The 18,468-nt window shown below is 33.0% G+C and overlaps 1 protein-coding gene and 1 pseudogene across 1 annotated transcript; both read right to left on the reverse strand.

Moving 5' to 3' along the window:
* Positions 1 to 12,810: 12,810 nt before the first annotated feature.
* Positions 12,811 to 13,419, reverse strand: LOC109678416 (olfactory receptor 7D4-like; annotated as a pseudogene).
* A 3,650-nt stretch (positions 13,420 to 17,069) lies between these two features.
* Positions 17,070 to 18,074, reverse strand: LOC109678418 (olfactory receptor 7D4-like). The gene has a single exon (XM_020153972.2). It carries the CDS (start codon positions 18,063 to 18,065, stop codon positions 17,070 to 17,072), a length of 996 nt encoding a protein of 331 aa, XP_020009561.2. The 5' UTR covers positions 18,066 to 18,074.
* Between the last annotated feature and the right edge of the window lie 394 nt (positions 18,075 to 18,468).

Consider the following 18,468-nt stretch of genomic DNA (forward strand, 5'->3'; position numbering starts at 1 on the left):
GACACTGGTTGTTTTCCTTGAGAGACAAGTAAAAGTTCAAAAACATCCACCTGGAACTCAGGTAGTGATCACCAAAGGTTACATGTCCTTATCCTCCATATTTCATTACCATTACAATGAATCACATAACCAAAAGATAGCTCATTTTAATTTTAAATATTCACAAGTTTCAAAAAATTGCAGAAATGTCTTGTTTTCACTGTAATCTCTTGACTTCCATTTGCATAAGTTTATGTCTTTTTGTGACACTTTTGGAATATTGGAAGTTGTTTAGTGTGTTTTCCCTGATAATCTCCATACATTTGTAATTTCAATAGCTCTACAGTAGTAGAAAATGTGGACTTACAACTCACATAATCAAAACTTCTTGACTTGGCACTTCCTAATGATGTAATAGTTACCTGAGGGAGTCTTCTTTTTCACTATAAATATTATTATTACTACTATCTTATTTTGAGAGTTCAATGCGTTTCAGTATAATAAGAACATTAATTACTGATTGTTTCTAATTATTGTTATTTTCCTGTTTATGAAAGCTTAGATATATCAATATATTATTATCCTAATTCTCTGAAAGTAGTTTGATTTAGAAATTGATTATTTGCATCAAATTTTCTGGAATAAAACTTTGTCCAACACCTCACCATTTCTGTGACCCTCAGAAAGTTATTTAAATTTTCTGAGTTACAAATACTTTTCATCTCAAATAGCAGTAGCAAATATTCACTACAAGATATTATTGAAAAGATTGATTATATGACAAAATGATGCAACTGGTCTACCATTGGTCCTGACACAAACAACGGGCATTTTATAAATGTCAACTTCTATTCTGATCATAAGAGTAAATTTGTCTTGCATGCCTGTCATTTATAAACATCCCCTCTAATTGGACCACAATCATCAAAGGGATTCTGATCACTATAAATAGAACATATCTGTTACCTATTCTGACTGGCGTGCAGTATTTCTGTTTAAGAAGCAAACTCTGGCTTCTTCATTCAGAGATGGTCTTCTAGTTGAATTTTTTCCAGGAAAAGCAAAAAGAATGTGAGGTACATACACAATAAGAAAAAACAGTACCACACTATCATTAAATAAAAAATACAATGCATTCTCCAGAGTCCATGATCTTTAATTTATATATACTATATTAAAACCAGCAGTTGATGAAGAAAATTTATTTTGTATGGGTTTGATTTAAATAGTTATGGTCTCTATAAGACAAATGATCTTAAAATATTAAAAATGTAACTACTGAAAACACATGTTTAACTTCTTTGTGATAAAAAAAGATTGTCATTGTTCATCCCTATAGAATAGAATTTGATTTGCACCAGAAAAAACATTATGGAGTAGCAACTTATTGTGGGAAATTAGTTAGGAGGGGCTTCTCGGAAAGAGAAAGTTGGATCATTATTAATCAGAGGAAAAAAAGAAAAAATAAACATTTTACACTGCGAAAATTGGAAAAGCTTTTGTTCTTCTAATGTTGAGATTATTGAGGAAGGCTTTAAGAGGACACCACAACAGCAGCATGTAAAGGTGAGGGTCATCAAGAACACAATATGTGAGGCCCACATGTTGTTTCCTTTATTACTCCTTAATGTCTTTTTCAAATAGGTAAATTCATGGGTATTTGTGGGTCTGTGGTTTTGATATTTTTGTCTCATCATTTGTGTTTACAAGGGCTTACACAAGACCAGTTACATTGTAGGTGTTTAAGAAATGGTAAATATAAGACAAAAGTTGAGACCAATCTGTCAATTATATAACAAAAACTAATGATCAATTCTTGCATAGCCCTAAATACAGATACACAACTGACTAGTAACATTAAATAAAATGCATTAATATTCAATCAAATCAGCACATGATAAGTGAGTAAAATTAATACTACGAGTGATTGCTCACTAACATAAGGATATTGTTTAACACAAGCTTAGGTTAATGAATATAAATCATAATCACATTCACTTTAGAGAAAATCCATTTGAAAAAACATAGCTGCCAATTTTTCTGTAGTTAGCTGGCTCATCTGGTAAATAAATGAAGAAACCAAAGACAATTTCCTAAGTCAATAAAGAGTGGCTGTTTAGCAACAATACCAACAGAAGGTGCTGCATCCAAGCACTGGATTTGAGCTAAATTCATGACGATATCAATGCAATCTCCTCCAACTTCAATCGTACTATGTTTTATGCACGTTAGTGAATTGCTAATGGAAAAAGAAAGTTCTATTGAGTGTTCAACCTCTTTATTAACTTAAAAATTTGTTGATGCTGTTTTAGGTACTAAAGATAACTATAATATAGAAGTAATCATGGCTATCATTAAGAGTAATATGACAGCATAAATATTAAATATAACTGAAAATTTTAAAAAATGGAAGAAAATAGACAACACCTGGTGCAGAACAGATTTTTGGTGAGTAGTTAATGAATAAATCACTGGGTACAGGATTCTGACAGTAGACAATTCACTAGAAAGAATGAAGAAGATCTATAAACTCTCTAGAAAATAACACTGAGATTCCAAAGAGTAAAAGAAAGAGTCAGAATAACAATAATACTGGGAAAAAGCATAGACTCAGGGAACACTGGTGTTCCTTGAAAGTACATAGCCTTCACTATGAACAAGTACTCAGCATTCCCTTTGTTATTATTCTAGAGATATAGCCAAGCACTCACTTATCTTGCTTCCTTCTAACTTCTGCTGCTTTCACCAGGACACACTGCTTCCCTCTGATGGTTGTAACTGAGTTTTTCTCTTCACAATCTATTCTCAGGAACTTCACTTGGATTTCCTCAGAGGGTAGGGTGAGAATCATTACAGGCAAGGGACAACAGGGGCATGATTAAGATTTCTAGGCTCTCAGTACATGAATTTTCCAAGGTCCTAATTAGATCAATTGTTCTATTGTCTTACCAGTCTCCAAAGGATTTTGTTCCGCTGAGGTACAAAGAAGATTGCAGCATGGAAATATTTCATTCAGTTTTGCATCTATGGATGCAGGAATAGACAGTGATAAATTTATTTTTGTAAAGGTGGAACACTCTTACTCTATGTTGCATTTAAAGTCATATGGATTTCCCTAAGAAAGTACTAATTTTATAAGGAATGAATCCTATGGTGTTTCACTCTTTGAAGTCTCCCTTGAAAAATATTGTTGCTTTAATAAATCATTTAGGGTCTACAACATTATGTAAGAAAATAATTCTTTAAAAATTATGTTTATTTTATTATATTTTCAGAGTAATTTGTTTTGAATTAATGGACAATACTGTGAGTTTAATATGTGAAACATTGTGTTTAGAAGCAATACAAGTTTTGAGTTGTTGAAGTCTAGAAAACTAACCTATACATTATGTCATAAAGTTATCCTTTCTGTGGTGAAACTCTTAATATAGACTTAGGGTTTTTCAAGAATATCTTTAACCTGCTTACCAAAACAGAAAATGTACCTATCGAATTTACTCTTGTATCTAACAGGTAATTTGTATTATGTGACCACAATTTCTCCAAACCACCCAACTCTACAATGCTTCTCTGTACTTATTTGGGATCCATTTTTCAAAAAAGTGTACACAGGAATAAGTTTATATGTTAGTTATTCCTCTGTGACAGGTCTATCATCATGTTATTCAGGTTCAAAGTGGGTGGTGTCAATGACAAGATTTCCTTTACACTTATCCCTCAAAATATTCCATTGTATATTCATGTGCATATGTACATATATACATGTATGTGTAATGCTCATGTGTACATAGATACATGGATAGACAAAATGGTTTTTCTTTGATATCTGACCTTGGCTACTGTGAATTGTACCATAACAAACATAGGAGTATGGACATATATTTGACATACTGGTTTTATATAATTTGGACATGTATTCAGTTGTGGGCTCACTAGATCTTGTAGTTGTTCTACTTTTAATATTTTCTTTCTTTAGTATTGGGAATTGAACCTAGCACTTTGCATATGGGTTGCAAGTGAAAAAAAAATTCAGCTGGAAAACCAAGACTTCCTGGGTATTTATTTCATGGAAGAATTTATTATGTATTCATTCTCATTACAAGTTGCTACTCTGTGGAGATTTTCTTGTTTTTTGGGTTTTATTTTTCATTTACTATTATTGATGTGGTGAAAGTACATGGTGGCATATTTTCTATATATATTTGTGTTTCAATTTTTGTTGGTTACATGTGTCAACAAACATGTATATAATTTCTAAGTTATACAATTTCTTTACATATAAATTATAATATTATTTGAAGACCTTGTTTATTAAGAAGCATCAATTGTAATGTCTCCTATTTCAGTAAACTCAATAGAATGTAAAGAAGTTCAGATCTTAAATCTTATCATATACAAAAATTAACTCATAAATGTATTAAAAATGCAAAATTGCATATAAAGCCAATGAATAGAAGAAAATTGAATATCTTGATTATCTTGGGTTCTACAAAGAATTCTTAAATATTAAACAAAGTTCATGTAGAACAAAAAGAAAAATAGGAAAATTATCATTTATCAAAATTAAAACTTTTTATGTAACAGAAGGGTAAAAAGAAAATTGGCAGATGGAAAACAGGATATCCACATGTAGAAGATTGAAAAAAATCCCAGTCTCTCACATTGTACTCGTGTCAATTTAAAGTAAAAAAGTATCTGAAACTGTGAAAATGTTACAGGAAAAAATAATAAAAACATTAAAACACATAGTCATGAGAGACAACTTCCTGAACAGCACTCAGCAGATCAGCAATTAAGAGAAAGGATCAATAAATAGGACTGCAGTAAAATAAGAAAACTTCTGCACAGTAAGGAGCCAGTTTTTAGACTGAAGTGGCAACCTATGGAATGGAACAAAATCTTTGCCAGCAATACATGTAACAAGGAATTAATAACAAAAATTATAGACAGCTCAAAAACCTAGTACCACATAGAATAAGCGGCTGAATGAATAAATGGAGAATTGAATAAAAAAGACAATTATCAAAGGAAGTAGAAATGGCCAATAAATATATAAAGAAATGTTCAATGTAAGGAGAAAAGAGAAAAATAATTAGACCACTTATGGGAAAATTTTAGCTCATTTGAAGTATTCATTATCAATCCTTTAATGCACTAATGTATCACCATTCAATGTTTAAAGATCTTCAAATGTGTCTTAACTACTCCACATTAGAATGAAAATACTCTATGTAAAATTCCAGCTGTATTTCACAATTTACTTAAATCCACTCTTGTGTGAATGTTTGCAAGTAGCAGAGAAAGGACATATTTACTAAGGCTAAAACAAACCTATGTGAAAAGTAAAGATAAGCCAAACTCATTACTAACAATACATTTCTTAAAAAACATCCAGAAAAAAGACTGAATCTGGTGAAATACCATAAAAAGTGTGGGTTATAAAAAATGTCAAAAAGTATTATGCTATTTATGCTATTGTTTTTTAAACACAAGTTCTCATGATTAAACTTTACAAACCATAATGTGATACATATTACCATACAAAAGTAAAATTCAAAATATCAGAACATATTAAGACTACACCAAAAGGTAATTTCAAGAAGATGTTAGAATATGAGTACTGTACTTCATTCTCCCTACAAAAATTCCAACTAGCAACTGTCAATGATGAGAATACCTCCATAAAGAAGTTGGTAATGAGACACTACCCATGTGGCCTAAAAAAATTGGTGATTACAATGTCCCTGTAGTACTTCTGACTAACCAGAGAAGATGTTCAGCGGTCTTGCAAGCAATTGAGCCTTGTAGTAGAAGCAACACCCAGGGCAAATGCACAGGATGACAGCAATCTTTGCCCACCAAGAGTTGACATCAATTGGTCTATCTTGACTCTCATGCTTGACAAAATATGTCAGGGTTATCACTGCCAAAGTATTTCCATGAAATATTTAAGAGATATGTTTCTCCTCAAATGCATGTACAACAGTATAAAGGATTAAACAGAACCAATGAGTCATGAAAACACAAAATGAGAATAATAGCTTTCCAATAATGTTTTTGAGGCAAAAAGAAATCTATTCAAGGACATAAAAATAGTCCAGGATTATGCTTGAAGTAAGTTCAATAAACTATAAGACTATGTAGATAAAAAATTATCTGTTTATGTATTTATTTATGTATGCATGTATGTATGTATTTTGACTATCCTTGGGTTTAAAGTCAGAGCCTCATGCTAGTAGGCAGGTGCTCTACCAATTGAGCCACTGCACCAGGAGTTACAAATTTAAATAAAAAATTTAAAGGAGATGAAAGCAGAGCTATAAGAAAATGTAACAAAAATAAAAATCAAATAAATCCTAGGGATGAACAAAATAATGACTGAGTGGAAAAATTAGATAAAGAATCTCTAGGGAAAACTCACCTATGTGGAAGAAATTGTGAGTGAGGTTGAAGTTAGAATAAAATTAGTTATCTGCTCAGAAGGAATAAAATTAAGGAAATGAAAACCGTCCAAAACCATCAATGCAGCCATTGTTAACACAACAGGTGTTTGAAAGGATTATAATGGCAAAAAACGTTTCAGAAAGTATAGTTTACAAATATTGATTGGCAGGGCCAGGAGTGGTGGCTCACACATGTAATTACATGTAGTCAGGAATCAGAGATAAGATGATGGAGGTTTGAGGCCTTCCCAGGTCAAAATTTATCGAGAGAGTATCATTAAACAAGTTGGATGTGGCACTTGCCTGAAATCTCATCTACTACAGAGGCAAATGTGCGACTCTAATTTAAGGTCAGTCTGTATAATACTGTGAGAGCCTCCAGAAAAATAAACAATGTAAAAAGGGCTGGGACATTGCTGATGTGGTAGAACACATGTCCAGCAAGAGTGAGGTTCTGAGTTCTAATGTCAGTGCCACCAGTATAATAATAATTATAAACTGAGTAATCTTGGGAAAGATACAAACATTCATGAATAGGATATTCCTACAGACATCTGTGATCAATTTCTACCCAAGGAAGAGCTTGCCAAGTTACATGATTTTATCAAAGTATTCAAAATCTAAACAAAGTTAAAATTCTGAGAAGAGTAAGATATAAGGTACAAATTATATCCAAAGGAATGTCTTTCCTACTCTCAGTGGATTCTCAGACAAAACCCTACAGATAAGAAAACAATAGAATGAGATATTCAAACTTATAAAGGAGAAAAATTTCTGATATCAAAGTATACTTTATTTGACAAAGATGTCCTCCAGACAAGAAGTGATATATAAAATATCTAAGGCAGAAAAATTGTCATCATTGTCCGTGTCACACAAATCAATAAAGGGGCTTATTTAAGATAAAATTAAAAACTTGCAACTTAATACCACAATCTATTTGAAAACCGAAGACTTAATGGAACAAGGAACATGGGATCACATTCAAAATATTCTAGAACATCCATGTTGTTTAAAGGAATTTTTTCTCCAGTGTAAGAGTTAAAATAAAAACAAAATTAGCTAAGCTAAACTGTTAAATGTTAGAATTTATAAGATAACAAAAATTTGACATCAAAATCACAAGTTGCATTTTATTTTAAATGTGGCTGATTTCATCTCCTCTTTTTTAGCTCTCATGTTTTCTACTCTAAGATGTATAGAAATAATTAGCCAGGCTGGCATTTCTATAAGGAAAAACAAATTCTGTATTAATTAGAAATGTTCTATGGCAATCAGAAACTAACCTGAATATTATATTGATAATAGCCAAAACTTCTCTCATGATGCCTGCTTCAGTTTCTTAATTCAATACAATTTCAAACTATTAAGGTCTATAAACTGCTCTTACTGTAGAAGTGAATTTTTTGCATGTAGAATATTTTTAATGAATTTCCTAAGCTCAAAGATATGATGAATTGCAAAAAAAGTTATTTCAGGAAATCTGATTCAGTAATTCAATTTAAAAATAACAATTCTTGGCATGGGAGAGTTATATAGACAAACAAAATGATTATCACAGAGGAAGGCTTTTAGTACTTCACAACTTTTATATTCTGCTGTGTGGGGTCGTAGTATTTACAAAGTTCTTAAAACATTTGAAACATACCTCAGTTGAATTCACCTCTTCCAACCTTCTTTTTTATCCTTCCCTTCCTCCATTTCTGGAGGGAGTAGTTTCAACTGGTATCATTTTTCCATTACATACAATTTATACACAGTATTTGCACTCTGATGCCCCCTCCTCACCTCCTACTCTCTTCCACTTGAACCAGCCCTCAAAGGCAGGACCTGTTCTGCCCTCCTGTTCTCTGATTTTGTAAAAGAGAAAAAATAATACTTTTGTTTTTGTTTGCTTAGGATAGCTACACTGGGAGTTTCCTTGTGACATTTATATATATATATATATATATATATATATATATATATATATATATATATGTGTGTGTGTGTGTGTGTGTGTGTGTGTGCATTTTAACATGTATTGTTTCATCTCCTCTGTTTATTTTACTTTCTACATTGATCTTCTTCTTATAGTGGTTTCAGTAGGTTTAAAAATTCTGTATTCGTTCTTGAAGAGAGCATCAAGCCTAATCACCTTCTTAACTCCCTTGTTTTACACTCTCCCTCTTGTATATGACATCCTGTTAGCCATGATCTGTTTTTCATAACATTGCTGTATTTGTATTAGATCTGTATCCCATATAAGAGACAAAAAACAATGCTTTTGGACTTCTGAACACGGCTGAATTCACTTAAGATGATGTTTTCCAGTTCTTTCCATTTACCTGAACATGAGAAAATTTCATTCTTCTTTGTGGCTGAATAAAATTCCATTGTGTATAAATGTCACATTTTCCTAATCAATTCATCAGTAGTGGGGAATCTCTGTAGTTTTAATAGCTTTAGTGTTTGGAATAACTCTGAAATAAACATGGATGTGCAGGTGCCTTTAATATAACCTGACTTAAAACATTCCTTTGGGTGTATCCCTAGGAGTGTAATTGCTGCATCATATGGTAGTTCTATTTTTAGTTTTTTTTTTTTTTGAGAACCATCGCTACTGTTTTCCTTAATGGTTGTACTAATTTAAATTCAATAGAAGTGCATGAGGGGTCCTTTCTCCCCATATCCCAGAAAAAATTTGTTGTTATTTGTGTTCATGATGGTAGACACTCTAAGAGGAGTGATGTGAAATCTTAACATGGTTTTGATTTGCATTTCCTTTCTGCCCAAGGATGCTCATCCTTTCTTCATGTGTTTTTTTAGCTATTTGGACGGTTTCCTTTGAAAAAACTTTGTTCAGATCACTTGCCCATTTCTTCATTGGATCACTGAGCCTTTGGAGATTTAGTTTTTTGAACTCCATGGATATGCTCCTAATTAATATTTCAGATGTATATCTGCCAAAGATTTTTTTCCCTTTCTATAGTCAACCTCTTCAATTTAGAGGCCATTTCTTTCATTGTGCAGACACATTTTAATTTCATGTAATCCCATTTGTCAACACTTTCTCTTAGTTGCTGAGACATTTGAGTTCTGTTTAGGAAGCCATGGCCTATTCTTATTATGGAATTAATAATATTTTGACAATGACATTTATAATGTATTGAAATAACAGTTTACATAAAGACATTTTTAAACTTCACTCCTAGGTAAAATTAATAATTATGTTTTTAGAAAAAAGTCATTGAGAATTAGGTGACACATCAGAAGGAAATGCCAGTCATATAATAAAGGATGTTTAAATTTAATTCCATGTTTATTCACTAATATAGACCTAGTAAAAATGAGAAATGTTAGGATAATCAAGGACAAGACAGAAACATCAACTATTTTGAGGTGATTGGATGTAAGAAAAAATTAACTTTGTCTACCAATTTCAAAATAGATATAAATGAGTCCATTGATGAGAAAAGGAGGATTCTCATTCTAAATTAAAGAAAGCTCTAACTATTTGAGACAGGTGAATTGGATATCCACTGCTACTTGGATGACAAAAGCATTGTCAGTGGAAGGACATAATACACATTGAAGGATAACCAGCCCAGTAGGTTGAAGGCTATCCTGGGGGCCAGTAGACTGGTCTTTGAACATTGATTTATCTTGCACCCACCATATACACCACTGTCAGGAAGACAGAAAAGTTACATGAGTGATGCCACCTCCCATGACAGTCTTCTATCCAGACACTGTGACAAAATGTCCCCAGGCTCAGTGAGCCACAATTGTTCTTAGCTTTCAAGTCCCTTATATGGCTTTCTTCTATTAGATAGCCTGCCAAACAGGAGGAGTCACATTGACACAAAATCCCAGAAGTGGATTTAAGGCTTTTGAGAACTGTTGGCTTCTCCTTTGTCTAGGACTGCAAGTCTTTTGTAGGCGAGGCTGGTTGTGGTTTCAACTTTCCCTCCCCACTGTAATCTTGAGCTCTAGCTAAACTGCTTCTTTCCTATTTCTTGTTGCATAGCCTGTTTTCCATGCTTTTCAACATTTCTATCATGTCTAAAAATAAAAAAAAACTTCTGCACAATGAAAGAAATGGTCTCTAAATTGAAGAGACAGTTTACAGAAAGGGAAAAAATCTTTGGCAGATATACATCTGAAATGATTTTAATTACCAGAAAACCCAGGGAGTTCAGAAAACTTCCAGGTTCTGCCTGGAAGTCAGCCGAGTGGGGAGGAGAGGGTGAAGGCAGGATTAGGGGTGGAGAGATGACCCAAACAATATATGTACATGTGAATAAATGAGTAAAGAAAGACAGAAAGTATTGGTAGGAAGTATAGGAGAAAGCACTATGAAATCTGTTTGTATAATCATTTTGACTGAATGCCAAAAGCATACACAGCAAAAACAAAAATGATATTAAATCAAACCAAAAATTTTCACATAGCAGAAGGAAAGAATCTAGAATCTGAAAACAAAGGCTTCAAAATAGGAGAATATATTTAGTTAAGTGGAAAATACACAAAATATTAAACTAAAATGAATTAGTAGTAAGAAATCACTTGATTAAGAATGTTAAAAATGGTCAAAGGACCAATATAGGAAGTTCTTAAATTAAGACAATCAATAGACAACAGATATAAGAAAATGACAACATCACAAATCATCAGGGTAATACAAATTAAATCCACAATAATATATCTCTGAACAATTGAAGAATGACAATTATGAGAAGATGAATGATAACAAATGTAGGTAAGGAAGTCATGATAATGGTCTGTGCACATTTTTGAGAAGAATTATACATTAGTTTGTCCATATGAAAAACAATATGGAGGTTTTTTAAAGCTTAAAATAATAGTAGTATCATAGGAATAATCTTAAGAATCATTCTGACTGCATATATATCCAAAACATCTAAAGTCAGTATGTCAAGATATATGTTGAATCCCCTTTTCATGGACACATTATTGACAAAACTTTAGATATTAAATCAGCCTTTTCTCTGTCATCAATGAACACATAAATAAATGTGATATGTATAATCAATAAAGCAATTCACAATGACAAACAATATCTTCACATTTGCTACAACATGGATAAATTGGTTTGACATTAGTTAAGATAAATAACTCAGGTATAGAAAAACAAACACTGTGTGAAAAAATTATATGTGGATCTAATAAATGTAGAAATACAGAAACAGAAAGTAAAATAGTGTAGTTTATAGTAAATCTATTTCTTTTCCATCATAATGACTATTATTAACAATAAATCATTTAGTAGAAAAGTGTTAAGGAAAGATGCAGAATAGTTTGAAAAGACACATCTAATGAGATTTAAGTATTTGGACTATATAGTGTTTTACAGGTCAGACATGAAGGTATAAATTGTACATAACAAACTGAAAAGCCATGAAAATACATTTCTACACAGAAGATATATATACTGCAAACAAGCACATGGAAATATGTTCAGTGTATCATGGGGAAATGCATATAAAAAGTACAGTAAGATTCTATTGCATATAGAAAGCTACACTGGAAAAAAACAAGAATTTATAATGATGTGAATGCATTAGAATTCTCACACATTAGAATGTAAAAGGTTCCAGGTACAATGAAAAAACGTTTACATACTTATCAAATGATTAAATATTCAATTAACCTAATATCATGTGATTCCATTCCTAGACACACAACTTTATTTTTGTTTATTTGTTATTGTTTATTTCCTTAACGTTTTTATTGTTTTATTATTCATATGTGCATACAATGCTTGGGTCATTTCTCCCCCCATTCCCCCACCCCCTCCCTTACTACCCACTCCACCCCCTCCATCTCCCCCCAACACCCTCTATACCCAGCAGAAACTATTTTGCCCTTATCTCTAATTTTACAACTTTATTTTTAAAAGTGATAAAGTCATAAATTTTTTAACAATGGAAGACATATTATTAGATAAGTTACACTTGTGCAAATATCATACAATGTACTTTACTTTGGCTACAACCATCATTAAGGATTCTCAGTCTATGAAGTTATCATACAGGCAGTCTGTACTTAAGTGGAATGCTGTACATAACTGTACTTTAAAGAAATTGGCATGAACACCCTCAGCATTATAAGTTTACAGTAAATCACACTAGTGTTTGTTATAATAAATTATTTAAAGATCAAGTGAGAAATACAAAGAAATCCATACAAAAATGAACAAAAATGGAACATTTAACACCATCTTGATTGAAAAATCTTTAAAAGGAAAAGTAGAGGAAGTCAGTGAGGAATAACAAACACATATACAAACCAAGTCATAGATGCTTTGGGAACAGAAAATAAAGAGCAGGATGGATTAATTCACAGAGTTTGGCAGAGAGATTGCAATTTCAATTTAATTCTGATTTTACTGATCCCTCAAATGCAATAGGGCCCCACTTACATGTTTGTTCCTCAGGCTGTAAATGAAGGAGTTCAGGATGGGGTTAACCACAGTGTACATCACAAAGGCATTAGTGCTTCTTTGGGAAGATAGTGTTACAGTAAACACCAAGTCCTATTCCACACAACAAACAGACCACACAGAGGTGAGACTCACAGGTTGAAAATGCCTTATACTTGCTTGCAATGGAGGACATCATCAATAAAGAGGAGACAATCTGAGAGTAGAAGAGGATCTCACTCACAGGAAATATGACCATCAGGACAACTGACACATACAGGCAGATGATATTGATGAAGTTATCTGATCTGGCCACCTTTAGGACCTGAGATAATTCACAGAAAAATGTGGGATTTCAGTACCAACAGTGAAGGTTAGTTCCTTTATCAGTAGAAGGTGAAGCAGGGAGACCCAGACAACCATGAGCCATGACATTAAAATGAGGAAGTCACAGAAGTGAGGGTTCATGATTACTGTGTAGTTTAAGGGGTGACAGAGGGCCACAAAGCAGTCAAAGGGGATCACATTCAATAGAAAATTATCGATTCCAACAAAGAACATAGAAAAATACATCTGATGGAGGCATTCAATATAGAAGATGTCTTTCCTCTGTGCCTGATGTTCACCTCATCTCTGGAACCATGGTGGAGGTGAAGCAGATGTCAATAAAAGGCGGGTTAGAGAGCAAGAAATACATAGGAGTATGGAGGTGAGAATCAGAGCTGGTGGTCAAAATGATGAGCAGATTCCCAAGCACTGCGACCAGGTACATGGATAGGAACAGTCCAAAGAGAACTTGCTGTATTTCAGGATCATTGGAGAGACCCAGGAGGAGGAATCCAGATACTGATGTATGGTTTTCCCCTTGCATGACACTGGTTGTTTTCCTTGAGAGACAAGTAAAAGTTCAAAAACATCCAACTGGAACTCAAGTAGTGATCACCAAAGGATACTTGTCCTTATCCTCCATATTTCATTACCATTACAATGAATCACATAACCAAGAGATAGCTCATTTTAATTTTCAATATTTACAAGTTCAAAAATTTGCATAAATATCTTGTTTTAACTCCAATCTCTTGACTTCCATTTTATAAGTTTATGTCTTTTGTAACATTTTGTACTATTGGAAATCATTTAATGTGTTTTCGCTGATAATTTCCATACATTTGTAATTTCAATAGCGCTACAGTAGTGAGATAAAATGTACTTACAACTCACATAATCAAAACTTCTTGATGTGGCACATCCTAATGATGTAATAGTTACCTAAAGGAGTCTTTTTTTCTCTGTAATATTATTATTAATATTCTCTTGTTTTGAGGTTAAATATGTTTCAGTATAATAGGAACATTAATCAGTGATAGTTCTTAATTATTATTAACCTTTTTATGAAAATTTAGATATATTATTATCCCAAATCTCTGAAAGTAGATTTAGAAATTTACTATTTCCATCAAATTTTCTGGAGCAAAATTTTGTCCAACAGCTGACCATTTGTGTGACCCTCAGGAGGTTGTTTAAATTCTTTGAGCTACAAATACATTTCCTGAAAAATAGCACTACAATATTATTGAAAAGATTAATTATACAACACAGTGAAGCAACTGGTCTACTCTTGGTCCTGACACAATGGGCATTTTTAAATGTCAACTTTTACTCTGAATGTAAGAGTAAATCTCTTTTGCATGCTTGTCATTTACAAACATCCTCTCTAGTTGGAACTGCAATCAACAATGGAATTCTGATCACTATAAATAGTATATATCTATTACCTATTTTGACTGGCATGCAGTACTTCTGATCAAGATGTAAACTGTGGCTTCTCCTTTCTGAGAATGTCTTCTAGCTGAATTCTTCCAAAAACAGCAAAAAGAATGTGGTGTACATAGATTAGAGGAAAAACAATAGCAGACTATCACTAAAGTAAAAAATGCAATGCATGCTCCAGAGTCCATGATCTTTAATTTGTATATGTTATATCCAAAACAGCAGTTGATGAAGAAAATTCTTCCTTATAGCTGAAAAAATCCCTGTTGTATGGATATGTTTGTATATGTATTTATACATATGTGTCACATACTTTAATCCATTCATCACTTGAAAGGCATCATTCTTATTTTTATACCTTTGCTATTGTGAAGAGTGCTGCAAAAAATATTGTTGTGGAAGTTTTATGATATCCAAGACTTACACTCCTTCTGGTATATCTCTATGAGTAGTATTTGTTGCATTATTTTTTGTATTGATTTTCTTTGCACCTTTTAAAGTTTCTCACAATTCATGGGCAATAAAGTACCTTTTTAACATGTTTCCTAAAGATATTCCTGATATATCCAACATAAAGAAAAGCTTGCATGAATGCTGACAAGGTTGAGTTAATTGTGACATGCAAGTTTTATTGAAATAAGAGAGGCATATAGAAACAGACACTGAATAATAAAATCTGGTAAGAGTAAAGTTCTCAGAATATATAAACAGGTCTTAATGTCAGAAGAGTGTGCAACACACACAATTAGAGAGTGAGCAATAACTTTCAAAAGACAGTTTACATAATAAATACATAAATTGTCAAAAGGCCTTAAAAGTTTCTCAATCAGCCATAGGGATATGCAAATGAGAAGCATAATATGATTCACTCCTCAATCCAAAGAATGCTATACATTCTACAAAAGTTGAAACAAATGCAATTGCAAATATGGAAATATATGAGTAACATATATTATTGTGAAATATCTACCAGATATCTTTAGAAGAGTTTCTTAATTTGGACAATTAATATGAGATAAGTGATAGTAAAAAAGAGAGACGTTCAAAAATGGTTTGGATACTTTAAATAGTTAGATGTGCAAAGACGATATGATCCCATATCTCCACCACTCAATATTTAAACAAATATGTAAAAAATATATACTTGTGCTTAATAGAAAGACATGTACTTACAGATTTTTGGGCAATATCATGAGTATTCAACCATGATAGAACTGACTTACCAAACAGAGAGCTACAATTTACAACACAATATGGTGTTATGTGACACAATTATATATGAATTTTTTATTGTTTGGAAAAAATGCAGAACATTACTCAAATGTTCATGATTCTTCATTGCATTCCCACTCCAGATTGGCAAAACTCTGATTACCAAGATTTTCACCATTGATAAGTGAATATATAACTTGTGATGTATGCTTAGTTAGACAAGTTTCAAAAAATGACTCAACTACAAGAGGATCACAGTTTGAGCCTATCTTGGGTCAAAATTTAGTGGAAAGAACCAGAGCATGGCCATTGTTCATGCCTATTATCCCAGCAATGAGGGAGTCATACACAGGAAGATCATGGGGGGGTGGCAAGTTAGAGAAAATGAGACCCCCTAACTAAAAAATGAATGGTTCAAGTGGATAGTACTTGCTTCACAAACAAAATACTCTGAAATTAAATCCTTGTACTCCAAAAAACAAAGCAAGACAACAGCAACAACAAAGTGTCATAAAATATAGGGAGGAATGAGAAAATGAAAGAGGGGAATGTATAAAGGAGAAAAAGGAAGAAAGCAGCTAGGAAGATAAAATTAAAGACAAAAAGAATGGATAATATCTCAGAGTTTTTGTAGGCATTGTGATACGGTCATATGAGCATGTCAGCATTTAAAGTTATTCACCTTTCATGTTGAAGATCCTCTCAGAAATATAACAAAAGTTAGATACCAAAGATAGAAAAGAGGCACTGTATCAAGTTCCATATAATTGTTCTTTCCAATCCACCTCTTCATTTCAGAAGTATAAATAAGAGAAAATACCTCAAACAAAAATGTTCAGGATTAAATATGGTCACATATATTAAGCCACAGTCACAGTGTTGGGGTGGCTAACATTTTTCATTAACTGTTTCGTGATGTCACTCTGTTTCTTTCACAAAATAAAAAGGAATATTCCAAATTAAAGGGAAACCTTTAACATACAACCAGGTAATTTTAGTATGCATTCATGAATTTGATAAATTGAGTGAATGTTAAGCTGAGAAATCTCAAGAAATATGCAGAAAACCCATGAAACGTGAAATACTATGAACCATCTACATGAAGGAAAATGCCAAATGAATTATTAAGGAAATGTCTGAGGAGAAAGATATAAAAATAAATATAAAGAAGTTCATAGTTACTATGGCAATAGAAGAGAGAAGAATCTCAATCAAATTTTAAAAATTCAAGATACGTAAATTCAAGGTGTGCTCCTAATGGACCTCAATGTCCACTTAGTTCTGAAGTCACTAATAAATGAAGGACAAGATACTGCTCTGCTGAGGTGTTTTCTCAGGGCCCCTATTACATCCTTGTTCCTCAGGCTGTAGATGAAAGGGTTTAACATGGGAGTGACCACAGTGTACATCACTGAGAAAATCATGCTTCTCTGGGAAGAACGGCTCACTGCAGAACTGAGATTAACACTAATACCTGTTCCATAAAACAAACAGACCACACAGAGGTGAGAGCCACAGGTGGAAAATGCCTTATACTTGCTCACAACAGAAGAAATCCTCAATAAGGAACAGACAATTTGATAGTAGGAGAAAAGGATCCCAACCATAGGAATTGCACCCAACAATGCAGCTGTCACATACAGGCAGATGATATTGATGAAGGTGTCTGAGCTGGCCACCTTGAGGACCTGAGCTAATTCACAGAAGAAATGTGGGATTTCAGTGTCTACCATGAATGTCAGTTGCTTAATAAGTAGAATATGAAGGATAGAGATCCAGAATATAATAAACCAAGACATCAGAACCAGAAAGGCACAGAATTGAGGGCTCATGATGACCATGTAGTTAAGGGGATTACAGATAGCAACAAAGCGGTCAAATGCCATCACAGATAATAGGAAATTTTCCATTCCAGCAAAAATTATTATAAAACACACCTGAGTGAGACACCCACTATAGGAGATGTCTTTGTTTTGTGCCTGGATGTTCACCAGCATCTTTGGGACTGTGGTGGAGATGAAACAGATGTCAACAAAAGACAGGTTGGAGAGGAAGAAGTACATGGGGGTGTGGAGGTGTGAGTCAGAGCTGACAGCCAGGATGATGAGAAGGTTCCCAAGCATTGCTCCCAAGTACATCAACAGGAACAGTCCAAATAAAAATGGCAGTAATTCATGATCATCAGAGAGGCACAAGAGCAAAAATCGTGATATTGATGTGTGGTTTTCTCCTTCCATATCACTTGACTTTTTTCCTTGAAACACAAGAAAAAAATCTTAAAATCACTCAAGTAGTTACCACTTCACATTATCTCCCTTGGATTGTTGTAATTTATCCTCCAGGTTCTTCCCAGAAAGTGATTCATGTAGTCAAGAAGTAGTACATTTAACTTTTAATTACATAATAGGCAGATGTTGTTTGGGCACTAAGATGAAACAAGTACAATATAGAATGAATAAAGCTTATCAATATGTGATACATAGTAGTAAGTGTAGATTGGGCAAGAACAGAAATTTTGATGAGTAATTAATAAATAAATAACTTGCTGTAGGAAATTTGATAGAAGGGTACAATTCATAAGAAAGTAAGGACAATGTTTGAAGAAAATCCAGAAAATAACTTGTTGGAAAGAAGTTGTAG

Source organism: Castor canadensis, chromosome 14 (assembly GCF_047511655.1).
Source record: "Castor canadensis chromosome 14, mCasCan1.hap1v2, whole genome shotgun sequence".
In the NCBI taxonomy this organism is placed as follows: domain Eukaryota; kingdom Metazoa; phylum Chordata; class Mammalia; order Rodentia; family Castoridae; genus Castor; species Castor canadensis.

Bases quoted from the DNA above. Each gene is read 5' to 3' on its own strand.
- LOC109678418 (XM_020153972.2), bottom strand. From the start codon at position 18,065: ATGGAAGGAGAAAACCACACATCAATATCACGATTTTTGCTCTTGTGC.